The 16,784-nt window shown below is 36.1% G+C and overlaps 1 protein-coding gene across 3 annotated transcripts in view; it reads left to right on the top strand.

The window, feature by feature from the left end:
• The window catches only part of dnt (tyrosine-protein kinase Dnt), a 276,928-nt gene that overhangs the window by 33,169 nt on the left and 226,975 nt on the right, over positions 1 to 16,784 (top strand). Inside the window, exon 1 of one of the 3 annotated variants that reach the window (XM_074135264.1) lies at positions 6,321 to 6,726. The exons of the other annotated variants lie outside the window; for them this stretch is intronic. Coding sequence (XP_073991365.1) covers positions 6,597 to 6,726 — 130 coding nt within the window. The 5' untranslated portion in view covers positions 6,321 to 6,596. Of the gene's footprint in view, positions 1 to 6,320; positions 6,727 to 16,784 lie in introns of those variants that run through there. 3 annotated transcript variants of the gene reach the window in all.

The raw sequence follows: 16,784 nt of genomic DNA on the forward strand, positions 1-16,784 counted from the left end.
TATGTTACCTAGGTAGAACGCTTGGCAAATAGCTGTAGTATCTCTTTTACCTTAACACTGCATTGCCAATCCGGAGTCAATTTGACTCCAAAAAAAATAGGAATGATCTCTGTTTCCCCACATCTTATAGCTATCCCGAAATGCTCTTAGATATGCTATCCCCACTCTCTCACCATTCAATAGTCACGAGCTGAAGACCGTGGAATTCTTAGTTTCTTTTTTGCAGATTAGTTTACTTGAATCATGATGAGTCATTTTGACTCCAGATTGGCATTACACGTAAACATATCGGAGTCATTTCAACCCCTGATTGGTAATACAAGTAGATTTTCTGTTATCAACTTGACTCCAGATGATAGCCTAAATGCTTATTTGATAAATTTACATAATTTTCGTAGAAAGTATCAAGGCACAAAAAAAAAACCTCTTTCTAGAATTGATTTTCTGTCCGAATTGCAGCAAAAACTTGCAGCGAATCGGGTAATTTCCGATCCGTGTCAACAGCGCACACAGTAATTGAAAAAATAATGAATGTAATTAAAAAAATGAAAAAGTCCCTGATTAGAAGGCAGCCAATCAGGATTCTAGAAAATACTGAAATTACTGCGATCCTAAGTTGAAGTTAATTCCTTCTGCGTGAAATGTTAAAGCCGATTTGTGGACAAAATTTGTTTTTTCGATTTTCCGCTGGGCCTTCACAAACGCGGTGATGCTTGGCTCCCCATACAGGGCGTACACCTCTTGATTTGGCCTTCTTTTCCAGCTCTGGTTTTCCCTTTTCGGCCCAAAGATCCGTCTTAGGACTCGCCTCTCGAACCTGTCAATCCTCTCACAAGCTGCCTTATTCAGTGTCCATGTTTCGCTTGCGTAGGTCACAACAGGCCTTATCAAGGTCTTATACATCTGGATCTTTGTTCCTCGGTTGACCAGGCTGCTCCTCAATATTTTATATAGACCGTAGTACGCTCTGTTTCCCACTGCTATCCTTCTTCTGACTTCTTCTTTTTCGCCGGCTATGTCCGAAATGATAGAGCCCAGGTAGGGGAAGTTGGAGACAACCTCGAACTCGTAATCCCCAAAGACGTAATACGTCGCGGGAAGCACCAGAGGCTTCCTCCTAGCCACCAGCACTTTTGTCTTTCCCTCATTAACGCGGAGCCCGACTCGCTTGGCTTCTCGCTCCAGCGTGACGATGATACTTTTTACGGCTGCCAGGGATCTACCAATGATCACCACATCATCCGCATACGCCATGATCTGAGAGGTGCGATCAATCAGCGTGCCATTGAGGTCCATCTCAAGAGTCTTGCATACCTTGTGCAGCAGCCAGGAGGGGCGACATCGGATCACCTTGCCTGAGCCCGTTTCCGATATCGAAAGCGTCCGAAAGAGTCCCGCTGGAGATAACTAGTCCTCTAGAACCTCTTAATTCCTATTCTTTCTCATCCTTTAATGCAAATTTTATTATTAAAATTGAAATTAATATAAAAAAAAGGTAAAAATAAATTATGGAGTCAATATGACTCCTACATTGGCAATAACTGATAAGTTCGAGCATTGGCAATCCAGTGTTAAGTGAATCAGTCGCCAAAAAAACGATGAACAATACGGACAAATTATTTCTTTATTATATAATTAACAAGAAAAAAAATAAATTGTAGTCAGAGAAAACCACGTTAAGATAATGTCATGAGAGTGCCCCAAACAGATATTTTACTTTGATAAAACTGTTTGACTGGACTATAAAATACTAAATCTAAAACTTGAAATATTCAGCCTTTGTCGAGTGATTCAACCAATTAGCTAGATAATATTTATTGTAATTAAGTCTAATTAAATATTGTGTCTCATTTTAATATACATTGCTTCAACTTCAGTTTTCAATTAAATGTGAAAAGATTTTGTGATTAGTCTTTTTTTTTTAATTAAAAAAAGAGGATTAATTAATTATAAAATTAACAAGTGAAAATCTAAATCCAGTTTCCTTTTAATTTCGTTAAACCAATGGTGGAGGATTGCTTTTTATGTGACACAAAGGCGGGTGTTCCAGAGATAGAGAGGGCAAGGGGGTGAAGGAAAACCTTTTTAATAAAATTGCTGGCTGGCTACCTTAATTGTAGGCGAGCAAAGCGAGGAGAGAACGCTTTGAATCAGAATTAAGCTTGATTGATTTGAAAATGGCGGCCAGAGGAAGGGTTCTCCATAGAGACAGAAAGTTGGATTGAATAATTTGTCATAATGTCCTCTACTATAATTTTTTTTTTTTTTATAAAGAGAAGTCTTTTATTAAATATTGCCCTTATACATAGTTTGTAATTATGATGTAAATATTACTGTCTTTATATTTATACTAAACACTCACATATACGAGGGGGTACCCAAAAATAACCGGAATTGCGTTGCCGCGCATGGAGCTTATGTAGTACGCATTTCTGCCGCTAGACGTGTATAGCGCAATTCCTTGCCAGTTCAGTCCTGCCTGTGTTGTCTGCCTGGCTTGTTCTGTTCATCTGCAGTGATTGTTTTTACCAGCGCTGTTTTGTTCTTTTTTCGTTTTTTATGATGGCAAGTTTAAGTGAACAACGTGCAGCTCTGAAATTTTGTTTTCTACTCGGCAAAAATGCTGCTGAAAGTGTTTTAATGTTGAAAACAGCTTACAAAGATGACGCTATGGGAAAAACTCAAGTATACGAGTGGTTTACTCGGTTTAAAAATGGCGACATGTCGATTGATGACAAACCTCGTTCTGGACGTACATCAACTGCCCGAATCGGCGAAAATGTTGAAAAAATTCGAGAGCTGGTGTTCACAGACCGTCGACAGACAATTGATCAACTGTCAGAGAGTAGTGGGTTATCTTGGAGCTCGGTTCAGCGAATTTTAACGGAAGATTTGGGGATGAAAAGGGTTGCTGCCAAGTTTGTTCCTCGAGTTCTGACTGACAATCGAGTTGAAACATGTCGTGCTTTGAAACAACAGCTTGAAACTGATCCAGACTTTCTGTCAAAGGTCATTACTGGTGATGAGTCACGGTGCTATGGTTATGACCCAGAAACAAAGCAACAGTCGAGCCAATGGAAGACGTCATCTTCACCCCGACCAAAAAAATGTCGTCAAGTCAAGTCAAACATCAAAACAATGCTGATTTGCTTTTTTGATGCCAAAGGCGTAGTCCATTCAGAGTTTGTCCCCCCAGGTCAGACCGTCAATCTAACCTTGTATTTGGAAGTTTTGAAAAGATTGCGCAATAGTGTTCGCCAAAAAAGACCCGATTTGTGGCAAACAGGAGACTGGTTCTTCCACCACGACAATGCACCTGCACACACAGCCATCTCTGTTACACAGTTTTTGGCTAAAAATGGCATGGTTCCGCTGCCCCACGCACCTTACTCGCCTGACCTGGCTCCGTGCGACTTTTTCTTATTTCCACGCATGAAAAAGGGCATGAAAGGTCACCGATTTGACAACATTGAAGAGGTCAAGAAAAAAACGAAGAAGGAGCTGTCAGCCATTTCTAAAGATGACTACAAAAAATGTTTCGAACAGTGGAAGCACCGGTGGGACAAATGTATTAGTTGTAATGGAGAGTATTTTGAAGGGGATAAGGTTGTTCTGTAAAAAATTTGTAAATAAATAGCTTTTAAAAAATAATTCCGGTTTTTTTGGGTACCCCCTCGTACACAGTGTTGAAAAGAATATTAAATTTATTGGTAGAGAGAAAATGTACTTTATCAGTCTATACTTTTTATTAACTGTATAGAGCAGCGTTTCCCAACCTGTGGTAAGCGAGTTGCTGGTTGGTGGTACGCGAAAAATAATCAATAATGGCGGTCATAAAAAAATTAAAGCTTGAAAACCGATTATTTTTTCAAAATTGAAAAAATAAAAAGTAATAAATAATGCCTATTATTCAGACTAAAATGCAATTTATTGTCTTTAATTAATAATTTTTTTAAATTAATTAGTTAAGTTACACCAGCGCTAGATACGCTATAAGTAACAATGACAATAACTGGCACCACTACAAACTCCACTAATTGAGGGGAGAAGTTACCCAGTGATAACACTCCCTAAGTCGTCTCCAGGGCTAGCTACTCTCTTCAGAAGAGAGAAAATCGCGAGGCCACTGGCTGATTTTAATCGTCTGGGAGGATGATCTGGAAGGTGATGAGATGATAAGTGGCGGACAAGAGGATTGGAATGAGCGTGCAAGTTCTGATGAAAACTTTTAAAGCGAGTTCGTGCAACCTGGACCTACAATTTCCAGGTCTGTGTGGATAGTTAGATTTGAAACGTAAAATGGAGCTGTTTAACGATAGTGCGGAGAATTGAATTCGTTGAAGATTGGACCATTTCGTTGAACCCCACAGTTCAATACCGTACGTCCAGGCGGGTTTTAGTATGGAATTGTAAATCAATCGTTTGTCATTAAGTGAAAGTTTTGAACGTTGGTCTAGCAGTGTTTTAAGTAGTCGATAACGCCTGTAAACTTCAGTTCATTTAAGTCGTGTGTGCGGTTTCCAAGTCCAGTTTTTTGCCCAAGATAACGGGACAACATTGGCAGGAGGAATTGGAATTGAGTCACAGAAGATCGGAGGAAGAGTGATGCGGCGGAGAGTAAAAGTAATATTTTGAGATTTTGTTTTCATTTAACTTGATTTTCCATTTTTCTTGAACCATTCCTCAAGAGAAAAGAGATGAGTTTTGAAGGTTTCTGTGTGCAATTACTGGATCAATGTGAGGAGAAAGTATAGCGGTATCATCTGCATAAGTTAGAAGGACAGTAATTAATAATTAGATACGAGAATTTAGCGTTAGATCGATTCCAGAGAAAAGGGAATTTTGACGATCGGTGGCAGCACGTTACAGAACTTGAGTGCTATTTCCGGTCGACCAGTTTTCTTCAAATACAGAATTCTTGTTTCAAATCTAATGATAATTAATGTTTAATATGAAGTAAGTCCATATATTACAGAGAACTGGCATTCTACCGGACTGACCCACCAACCCCTTCCCCAAAAGTGCCCTTATTCGAAGTATTACAGAGAAATGTTTCGAATAAAAGTTATAGAGCTATTTGTGAGCTATAATTATACCATGTGGAGAAAATCCAAGAAGTGGTTTTTGAAAAAAAGTTAAAAAAGTGAAAAATCTATTCAGTAAAGCGGTACTTTCGGTGGAGCTATATCGACCAAAAATTTATTGTCGCTTCCCCTGGTGGCATCTGAATGAAATATCAAATTTGAAGTCTCTAGGATATTCCGTTCCCGAGATGTAGTGGATAAACTAACTGCAGAGTAGTAAAGTCAGTCCCAAACCTATGCCATCACAGACCGATGGGTTAGAACAGAGCAAAATTAGTTGGAAAAAGAAGAGATTTCTAAGAATCACTGGATCTCTAACCCAACCTGCCTTAGCCGTGCTTTTTTAATTAAACTTTTCTCTCTTTTCTCTTTAATGAGCCGAATGTGATCGGTTTTTATCGGCTATTTTCGGCTCAGTTGGCCATAAATATTAACTTAATTTCCAATTTAATATTTAACATGTACACTCACACGACTTCCTTTTACTACTACCTATAAAGTTCGTTTTCTTATTATTATTTAATGTTTATGTAATAAGCAATCCCTCTCAAAATGAAGGGCACAAGAAGTCTAACTTCTTTGCAAGAAATTTACCATCATGTGCGGTATATAGATAGTTTGTTAATTCGTTTTCTGAGTGTGTATACACATTCACAATATATTATATAACAATAAAATTATATTAAAACACAAATATGAAAAATAGTTATATCTTGTTAAATCGTTATAGGTTTTATATAAAGTAATTTGCGTACGGGTTGCTACAGAGGATGGATTATATTGGATGTTTGGGTAAGCTGAACAATAACACACCTGCTTAACAAGGCAAACAGTGATGTGTGAGCGTGTGTATTTGTGAGAACAGCCTCCTCGTTGTATTTATTATATGCCACATAACTAAAATCAACAAGAATAAATAAACAACCAAAAAAATACTATAACGAGCAATAGAGAAGGATGGAGCGATTGTAAAAAACAAAGCGAAGGATAGAATGAGAAAGATTGACTGGGATTGTAGGGTCAGAAAGGAGAAACAAAACACACACACACACACGAACACAAACACAATATGTATATATATGTATACACAAAAAAAAAACAAGATGCCTCTTGTTAACTGGGATGGTAGTTTGGTTATACACAAAGTTTCCGTATATCTTCGTTAAACATCGTCTTAGTTCGTTATTTTTTAACTAGCGAGGGCAACGGACGCCATAATATTGTCAGTCTAACTACTGCCTTCGTTGGCGTCTAGGTTATTTCTGGTATGAAATTCTTGCGCGTCTTTTGATTACTTTTTTTTTTCTCAAACAAATGTTTTGATTCTTTCACATTTTAATTACTATTGCTATTACTTTTATTAATGTTTAATTCATTGCCCTAATAAATTCATGTCCATTTAAATTTGGACAGTTCAAACTTATATTCCGGTATTATTTGTTTGTAAAATCAGATACAAATATCTATTATTTCTACCTTGCTGTTGCATTTTTCAAATTAATAAAAAAAACAATGAATATTCACAAATTGAACGTTAATTTTCTATTAGAATTGTTATTTTATTTTATTTTTTTATCCATGGATTTATGTTGTGCCAATTTGGATCTTTATTTAAATCTACAAGAAGTAAAACGATTATTAGGTGAGTTTATTTTTCTATGTTATTTTCGTTTGTAACCTTCCTTGCACATATTTTATATAACCTTCCAGTTTTTTTAATGCTTCAAATAGTGATAAGTTGATTGTCACGTGTGAATTACTAATTCTAAACATTAGTTTATTACTGTCATTTATTTTATCATATAATAATTGTTACCAATAATAATTTTTAAATGATTACAATTTGATGTGATAATTTTTAACTACTTTTTAATGATTCATTCGCGCTTTAGATAAAGTTATTCTAGATAGATTGTGTATGGATGTTGTGTATAAGTTCCTATAATTTTTAATTCTATAAAATATCTTCTTATAAACCTATTTTTAATTATTTTTGAACTACAAGCACATTTACATACCTAGTTTACTGATATACTTTGTAACAACTAATGTAACCTTCTGTTTACAAAATTACTGGGTAAGTTGGTAATTAAATTCTACAATAGAACAGTTTTATTTTATGTTATTGTTTAAATTTTTTTTTCTTTCCGTATTATCGATCACAGGTTTTTTTTAGAGTATTGCGTAAACATGATTTTTTGATCTAGTTTAAATAAAATCTCCAGGATATGTTAAACAATATTTTTTTTTGTTCTTGACATAATCACATTTTAGATTATGTCACTGATTACGCTCATTTCTCATAATATCATTAAGATTTGTTAATGAACGATTTCTGTTCATTAGGCTAATTATAACAGTGATTCTAGGAAAGAAGTGTGACAAATTCAGTGCCTTTAAATTTGAATACTGTAGGCCATGGTCTTTACTATAGGGTTAAAAGTTTCTATTTATTTAAGATTTCTGATTACCGGCTAGTCAGCGGTAATTGTATGAGATTTTATCTTTATTCGTGACTAATGCCTGAAAATAACTTTTATCAAAGCTAGTTTGTATTTTTTTTTTCTGTCATTGTTTTCAAGCTGAAAATATGAATTATTCTTTAATTGGTCCAGTTCTCATTAACGTTCTTTTTAGGAAGAAAAGTTTTGACGGACAAAGAATCAGCTTATAAAACTCTAACTTTTGTTAGTTTTATTCTTTTTATTAAAGGTCTAAAAAAAAATATTTGTGGATGATGGAAATCTAATGATGATGGATTGTTAAAAGTTTAATTTGTTTTACTGTCCTCAACTGGCGTAGGAATACAATCGCAGTTTTATTACATTTTTTTTTAATTTCTCAAAAGACTATTAGCCTTACAAAATGTATGATCTGTATAATTCATACATTAGCGTACACTTATCGAGTCAAATAGTTGCTAAAAAGATGGAATATCAGAAGTAAGGGCCCGCAAAGCTAAGATGTTTTGTGGTGCTGGGTTCAATTCCTAGTTTAGACATTGGATTTTATTTTTAATGGATAATGAAATGAATTTATAGTATGTTCATTGGTCACCACTGTCCGCGACACCTAATTAGGTAGTCTAACATTACGCAGGGCATTACTGTTCTATATATCTATTAGGTTGAATTTGAGAATTCTTAAACCTAAGTCATAGTGAGGCTTTACACCAGAAATTAACATGTAGGCGTGGTTAAGTTCAGTATCGCTTGTCATTGTCCATGTGATTAACGTTTTTTGGTGTTAAGAGAATTATATGCTGATCTGTAGGGAATGGAATTTATATTTTACTAGTTGTACGCACATACTAACTTAAATATTGTAAAAAGTCAAATTGAAAGGGACAAGTGTGTTTAGTAGTGTAAAATGTGTGGACTGTTATAAATAGCAAAGTGACAGCTAGTCTGTCTTCATAATGCCTGACAGGTACAGTTAAAAGCTCCTGCTGTGGGGAAAAGAGAGAATGTGTTTCTCTGCTTAGTACCTGGGCCCTTAAACTGTGGCAAAGGGGACTTTGCGTAGGGTTGGCTTCAGAGAAGAGTTGAATTGAAACGATTCTTTCCCTTAGTGTGAAGCTAGAAATGTTCACTAGAGTTTTTGTTACTTTCTTCGTACTTCATAGTTCAGTTGGTTTCTTATCCCACTAGAAATCCAGACTTAGTGGCCAAAATTCTTCAGCGATAAGTACTACTTTAATAGATGAATTGATTATCTAGGAAATCGATTTTGTGTAAACGATATACCCTTGAAAAATTCGATTAAGTGCTCCTGCCCTCTTCAACAGCAATCCTCTTCCTTATACAAATCTGGTGCACTAGCTCTGGCTCTTCTTAGGCAGCCGACTCAGTTGGAACCCGTACACTAGACTTAAAAGACAAGCAATGACCAAATGTACGAAACTGTTTTGCAGACGAACTATTTAGACGAAGCTTCAAATTGCCTTCAAAACTTAAAAGATTGATTTATTATACACTCCTTAAGCCTGTTTAGAGGTTCAGCCAAACCTAGAAACATACGAATGTACAACATCCTCCATCAAAACTACTGCTATAGATTGATTGATTGCTTTAGACGGGCGTACCACCAGAAAGGGGAAAGAACGCCCATTGTTCCCCACTGCGATAGATAGTTGCCGTTCTTGTACTCTTCACAACGACCACTGTAGAGGATGTATCCCATTCGTACAACAACTCGCCAAGACGAAATATCGAAAAGTTACTTGCTCTAATCCTCTCGTGCAGTCTCTTGCCTCCTCTGACATCCCTAACAATCCTCCTCGCCGACTGAATCGCCAGTACTATCCTGCTCTCTCTACTAGCACTAATCCTCTCGAACAGTCTCTTGCCTCCTCTGACATCCCTAACAATCCTCCTCGCCGACTGAATCGCCAGTACTGCTCTCTCTACTAGCTCTAATCCTCTTGTACTGTCTCTCGCCTCCTCTGATATCCCTAACAATCCTCCTCGCCGACTGAATCGCCAGTACTGCTCTCTCTACTAGCTCTAATCCTCTCGAACAGACTCTTGCCTCCTCTGACATCCCTAACAATCCTCCTCGCCGACTGAATCGCCAGTGCTTTGCTGCTCTCTCTACTTGCTCTAATCCTTTAGTACAGTCTCTCGCCTCCTCTGACATCCCTAACAATCCTCCTCGTCGACAAAATCGCCAGTACCCTACTGGTCTCCCTACTTGCTCTAATCCTCTCGTACAGTCTCTCGCCTCCTCTGACATCCCTGTCAATTCTCCTCGCCGACTGAAATCGCCAGTGACCCCCGAGACTTCCTTATGGACTAAAGATCATTGTCATTGTCAATTTCCTGTCGAGAGTGCTACCGCTGGATAGTTTTCTCTCTTCCAGATTATTTACTTATTGTATATATTTATTTATTTACTATAAATGCAATTGACTGAATAAAATTTAAAAGAAAAACTGGTATGGAAAAAATCTAGACTTTTTTTTTTAGATTTAATGGGATTCCTCAGGTCCATTGTTCGAAAACCTCAGGTAGTTAGTAGATAATCCTTTCTAAATGAAGCACTTTACAGTTAAAACTGGGGAAGGGTGAAGGTGTAACTTTATTTTACTAACTTGCGCCCGGGGACGTGGAGCCCTTTGTCCCTAGCCAGGAACGGTGTAAATCTTGATGAGTGTAGGTAGTTAGTTGATGGTCCTCGGCCGGCACTTAACTGTTGACCCTGGCCCATTGTCTGCTACCACCACTCGTCCACAGTTTGAATCGCCCAGTACACCCTCTCTATCTCTTCTAACTGGCGTTCCAACACGAACTACCAACACCTGAGCGCGACTATTCTCTTGAATTTCCTTTACTATTAAAGACATTGCCACTTTCCCCACTGATTATTTCAATTACCACCTTCTTTTCTATTTTTGATTACAATCATTGTATTAGATTGTCACTCTGGTTTTAATAAGCTATAATCAATAAAAACCTTCATCGTAACTTTTTTTGATTGCTCGCCCAATCAAAATGTTTCTTATTATATTGTAATTGTAATTTGAGTAGCAGAAGTTCCTTAAATATAGAGAAGTATCTTCAGTGGAGCACAAAAGCCAATCATATTGTAAAAATAGAACTATAATACCTTCAATTTGGAAGTTTTTTGATGATTATTTTTTAAGATAAATTTTTTCCTCCTCCTAATTACCTCGAATTTTTTAAAAAAAATTAAATTCAAAATAGTATTTTATAAATATCAAGGCCACTTATAGAGGGAGGCCTAACTCTCGCGTCGACCTCTGCCTTGATCATAACTGCCCTAATTAGCGTTTTCGTGGGTTTAATTGTTTATAAATAACAGTTGATTACATGTGACCAATGAGAATTGAGAGTTACAATGAGAAATTTAAAAGAAAGGCGTTAGAGTCCGATTTGTTATAGATCTAGAAAAAAAGGGGCGTGTCAGGTTGGTCTAGTGGTCAAGAGCGTGGTTTTGTAAGTGGGAAATCCCTAGTTCAAATTCCGCGAAAGGCTATTTTTTATTTGTTAGAAAAAATAGTTTATAGTATGAAGTTTCCGCCCCCCGTCCACGACGACAGCTAATTGGTAGTTAGACGTTAAGCCACGCCTGAAAAAATACGCGATTACTTCTACTTTTTAGACAGGGATCCCCAAACTTTTTACACAGGGGGCCAGTTCACTGTCCCTCAGACCGTTGGAGGGCCGGACTATAAAACAAACTATTTTAAAGTAAAAAAAAAAACAAAACGGGAACAAATAGAATATTTCAAATAAAGAACCAGTAAATTTAAATCACCAAACTGCCCAGTATTTCTGTGGGAATTATGGACCTGCTTTTGGCTAATGAGATGGTCAATGTCCGGTTTAGTTATAGTGCTTTGCCTTTCTTCCCACTTCTGCTGTTATTTTTCACTGTTTTCGGAGCCGTGACGCGTGCATCCCGCGAGTCATCGGAAGTAGTACATGAGCGACGCAGCGCTTTGCGCTACCACCATATATCACGGTTTGCCTAGAATGATTTTAATTGAAAAGTTCAGCAACATGAAAAATTTTTCTTTCTCCTTATTATTTGGGTCAAAACTAACCAAAATCCAGTGAAAACTAAATCGGTTTACGTTGCGGATTTTTTATTTTTATTTTTCAGGTCAAAAAACGGGAAAAACGCCTTTTTTTGCATAGTTAAGCCTAATAAATGGAAAAACAATACAGTTTTTTTGCAAAAACCAATGCATGTATTTTGAAGCTGAGGGAATTTCCGACAGATTGACGTATTTTATAAATGATAAAAATGAAATTTCGACATTCAAAATCAATAAAAAAGACATTTTTGAGCAAAATAGGGCAAAAACAAGGGGTTTCTCGCATTTCAAAGCTTACTTAACAAATAAATCATCGTTTTTTTTTGTGGAAGGGACTGGGACTTTTCAAAAATGAGAAAAATTCCTTCAAAATACAATATTTATACACTGGAAAAAGTGAAATTTTCGAATTCAAATTCATTTAATGAAACTTTTTGGAATAAAAGAACCCAAATAAATTTTTCTGTCGGAAATTCCCTCAGCTTCAAAATGCATGCATTGGTTTTGCCAAAAAACTGTATTGTTTTTCCATTTATTAGGCTTAACAATGCAAAATAAAAAATCCGCAACGTAAACCAATTTGGTTTTCAGTGGATTTTGATTAGTTTTGACCCAAATAATAAGGAGATAGAAAAATTGTTCATGTTGGTGAACTTTTCAATTAAAATCTTTCTAGGCGAACCGTGATATAGTGCTCCTCTCACTGACCACCAATGAAAGAGATGCCCCCTTCCGGAAGTGCGGCAAGGGCAGGATAAATGTCCTCAGAGGGCCGCATGTGGCCCGCAGGCCTTAGTTTTGGGACCCCTGTTTTAGACCAAAAAAAAAAAAAAATCAATAGATTAAAGTGGCAGTGGCATTTCCGTTTGAATGATTCTATCCATTGTTATTATTATTTTTATTACTTCCTCTCCGATCTTCTGGTGGCCACACTGCCACAGTTTTCAGGTGTTCCGGTATATGTATATATTCACGAAATCAATTTATTTTGCACGCTAAATGTATTACACACACATAGTGGTTACAATACACGATGTTGTATTACTACCAACTGACTAAAACACATTATTCATAATCAAATAGTGGCTCTCTGTACAGGACCTGTCTCGAAAGATAATTTAGTATGTTTTGATTTGTGCCATTGTAGTCGCTCGCACCATTGGCTAATTGTGCCGGTGTCCACATTTGTTTAATTAATATTCAACGATAAATTTAATTTAAACGACATAATGTGAGATAACTATATAAATCTGTTCTAATAAATTTTGGTGTTTGCCTTTAGAAAATAATTATTAAATTAATATTCACTTTCTCCAGAGAAAGTATTGCCATGAGTTACTTTTGTTGGGATAATTTTTTTTTTATCTCTTTATTTGTATTTTCGAGGAAATGATTCAAATAATTTGGAAACACATTTGATCAACTTAAAGCCTAATTTAAGAACTTACTTAATAATATAAGAGTGGTAGACAGAATTGTCACAAAAATAATAATGGATATCTAAGATTTTAGTTGAATAATGGCCAGGGGCAATTAATTCAAATGGTTTATAATAAATATCTTATCTCCGTGTTTAGCCTCATCTTTTTTTCATGAGAATTTAGTGGAGATCTTTGAGCAGCTAGAAGTGGGAATGGTGCCAACTGTATTTGGGTTTAGATCACGTTATGATGATATATTGTTAGATTCTTGGAGAGCTGCGAATAAGTGTACAAATTGTTCTCTATTTATTTTGGATGGTATTTTTAGATCGGGCCTAATAATAGGCGCACGAGGGATGTAAATTGGGAAGAGCTAATTATCTAATGATATTAATCTCAGTTTATTGTACGAGGTGTGGCTATTAAATAACGAGACTATTGCTGTAAAACATTTTATTTTAAATTTTATACTTATTTAGTTATTATCACCTTCAATATACACCACACCCCTATCCCTACAACGCTCCATGCGAATTTACCATTGTTCGAAGCAGTGCTGGAAGAAGTCTTTTTCTGTGAGCTCCTGCATGACGCGTGCCGCTTTTTCTTTCACAGCTTCAACTAGGGCTGAAATCGTGTTCCTTTTAATGCAGATTTGTCTTTGGGGGAACAGATAAAAGTCACATGGAGTCAGGTCAGGCGAATAAGGCGGATGAGGCCTAAAACTGGGATGTACTTGGCTAGAAACTTCTTGACCAGAAACAGTGTGAGCCGACGCGGTTGTCTTGATGGTGAACCCATGACTTGTTCTTCCAACAAATCGGGTCGTTTTTTTCCTTACTCTTTCAGCAGGATTTGAGCAAGCACCTCACGGTAGTAATGTTGATTAATTATAATCGATATTTTCATCTTGTTTTGGACTTGGTGACCCGGGCGGTCATCATCTCCGACGTCTTCTCGGCCATCTTGGAAACGCTTGAATCACTCAAAAACTTGCGCACGTGATTAACAACATTCATCGCCATAAACTTCTTTTAATAAAAGTTTAGTTTCAGTAGCAGTTTCACCAAGTTTCATGTGAAATTTCACGACAATTCGCGTTGCTCTCCTACATGTGTAGCATCATGTTTTCGGCAAAACGAAACTAACACCTCTTACACAAACGACGGTTCCGGCCAGACAGATTTCTCTACAAACACGTGAGACGCAGCGACCGGTCATTTGACCGGCTGAATATTTTCAATTTATTTACTTATTTTAATATTTTATTTATTTATTTTGTATTGGTAACAGAATTCTCTCGAAAACTCAACTTAATAATGCATTTATCGGATTATTGTTTGCATGTGGTGCATATGAGGCCAAAAATGTACGATATTGTCCTTTTCTATGGTACAAAAAATAGGGACGAACATTCTTCTCAAACACTATGAGCAGAAATGTATAGACGAAATTTAGGAGGTTTATTCGAGTGGATCAAAGAAATAATTGTTTACAAATCGATAAATTTGCTTTAATTTCTAAATTTTGGAACAAATTCGTAGAGAACAGTCAAAACTGTTCTAACCAAGAGCATATATCTCTTCCAAGGACAATTGTTCCCAACAAAAAAAGTCAAGAAGCAGATTTACTCAGTACATGCCAAATAAACCTTACAAATTTAATAACAAATCTTGGCTAGCATTCGATATAATAAATGGCTTTCCATATTTGGGAAAACGTGAAAGCAGAGAACCTTCAAGTTCCGCTTTTGGGGAGTATGTCGCTCTGAAATTAGCAGAAATGTATACAGCTCGTGGAGGAAATATAACCGCGGAAAATCTCGGAGATCGCCTCAACAAATAGTTTTCAATATCCTGGACTTAGCCCCGGGATAAATTCATGGATTTTGTGTCAAAAACTACCGGAAGTGAGATTTCAAGGCAAAACTTTATATTTCTATTGCAAAAGCATGACAAATATTAGTACTCGAACAAGTGGTCGGAAAATAGTCAAATAAGATTCTGCAAAGACAATAAGACTAAAAAATGCTGTCTAAACTGTAAAAAATACGTACGCGGGAAATTAGCAATTGAGAAGCCTATAATTATAAAAAAATGATGCAACAAAGAGTAAAATCTACGAGATTTATTTTTAAACAAAAGCAACTATGCTTTATCATTGTTAACTAATTATTATCTTTATTAAAACTGTCCGGTAGGACAGTTGTATAAGGGTTGATCGTCAAAAAGTGCACGAAAAAGCGTAACGTTGAAAAAGACCCAACTTTGACAATTTTTTTCTCTTTTTCTACTAAAGATAAAATTCCCAAATTTTCTTTAAAATATGGGGCAAATCCTCCTTTATAGCTGTAATTTTTTTGCAACAACCCAGATCTAATAGGTTTCGAGAAAAAAGTTGCCGAAAATGAGCAAAAACGGCTTTTTCAAAAAATGTTCTTGTTCTTGTTCTTCTTGTTGTTGTTGTTGTTGTTGTTCTTGTTACCTTTTTTGTAAACAACGTACAGCCTAAACGCGCGAACCGATTTTCATGAATGAGGTGTCATTCGATTCGGAATTTTATGTAGATGTGCCTTTTGGGGGTCTCGACCCTGTACATCGAATGGGAGAGGAGTTAGCCCCCTTTATGTAAGGCCCCCTCCAAAATTATTATTACTAATTACTCTGTAAATCTTGGCCCGATTTTGATAAAATTTGTTAGGATGATAGGGTTAGGGCTCCCCTACGTAACATTAAAGCGGCGATCAGCTCTTACACTTGTTAAGGGGAAGTATAGGAATCGTTTCAAATTATCGACACGTGAACCGATTTTCATGAATGAAATGTCATTCGAATCGAAATTTTGTACAGATTTGCACTTTAAAAGTCTCGACGCTGTGCCTCATAAGGAGGAGAGTTTGCCCCACCCAAATAAGGCCCTTTCTAAAACTATTATTACCAATATTTCTATAACGCTTAGTCCGATTTTGATAAAATTCAGCTCGAATAAGTGGTTAAAGCTCCTCTACATTGCTGATGCTCTTGCACCTACTAAGAGGAAGTACTGCAATCGTTTAAATTATCAATGAGTGAACCGATTTAAATCAATGAATTGTCGTTCGATTAAAAAATCTTTGCCTCTTTGCCTAGAAGTTCTGCAATCGCAGTTTATTTTTCTTACTCCTCTTAAAAGGAAGTAATGAAATCGCAGTTTAATTTTGCTATTCACGCACAAGTACCTTCCTATGTTATTCAAAACGCTTTTTCAAAAAAAGTTGTTACTGAGGATGGTTTGGGGGACCTTAACGATAATCATTCTTTAAAAAGATCTCTCTAGTGGTAGTTACGGTTCCGACTTACCATCTTATCAGGTTATAATGATAGAATTGCTTATTCCAAATTTAAAAAAATCTGTAAAGCAGATATGTAACTTTGTAAAATAGACAAAAAGGAAAATCTATCCAAAAGGTACAAAAATCTCTTTAACAAAAACTTACAGTTTAAAATGTTAAGTATAAGGGTTGATTAAACGCCAAAAGGTACACAAATCAGCAAGCACCCAACATTTCATTAATTCTTCATTAATATTTAAGTAATTTTACTGCATTAATATTCATTAATATTTTTTAGAATTTATTAGATGTCACAGACCCTTATGCTGGCCACTTCATTTATAATATTTTTTTGTTATAATTATGATAAATCACACATATGTACATGCATGTTAAAGTAGAAAAAG

Source organism: Rhodnius prolixus, unplaced genomic scaffold, assembly GCF_049639745.1.
Source record: "Rhodnius prolixus isolate KJV_2025 unplaced genomic scaffold, Rpr scaffold_5, whole genome shotgun sequence".
In the NCBI taxonomy this organism is placed as follows: domain Eukaryota; kingdom Metazoa; phylum Arthropoda; class Insecta; order Hemiptera; family Reduviidae; genus Rhodnius; species Rhodnius prolixus.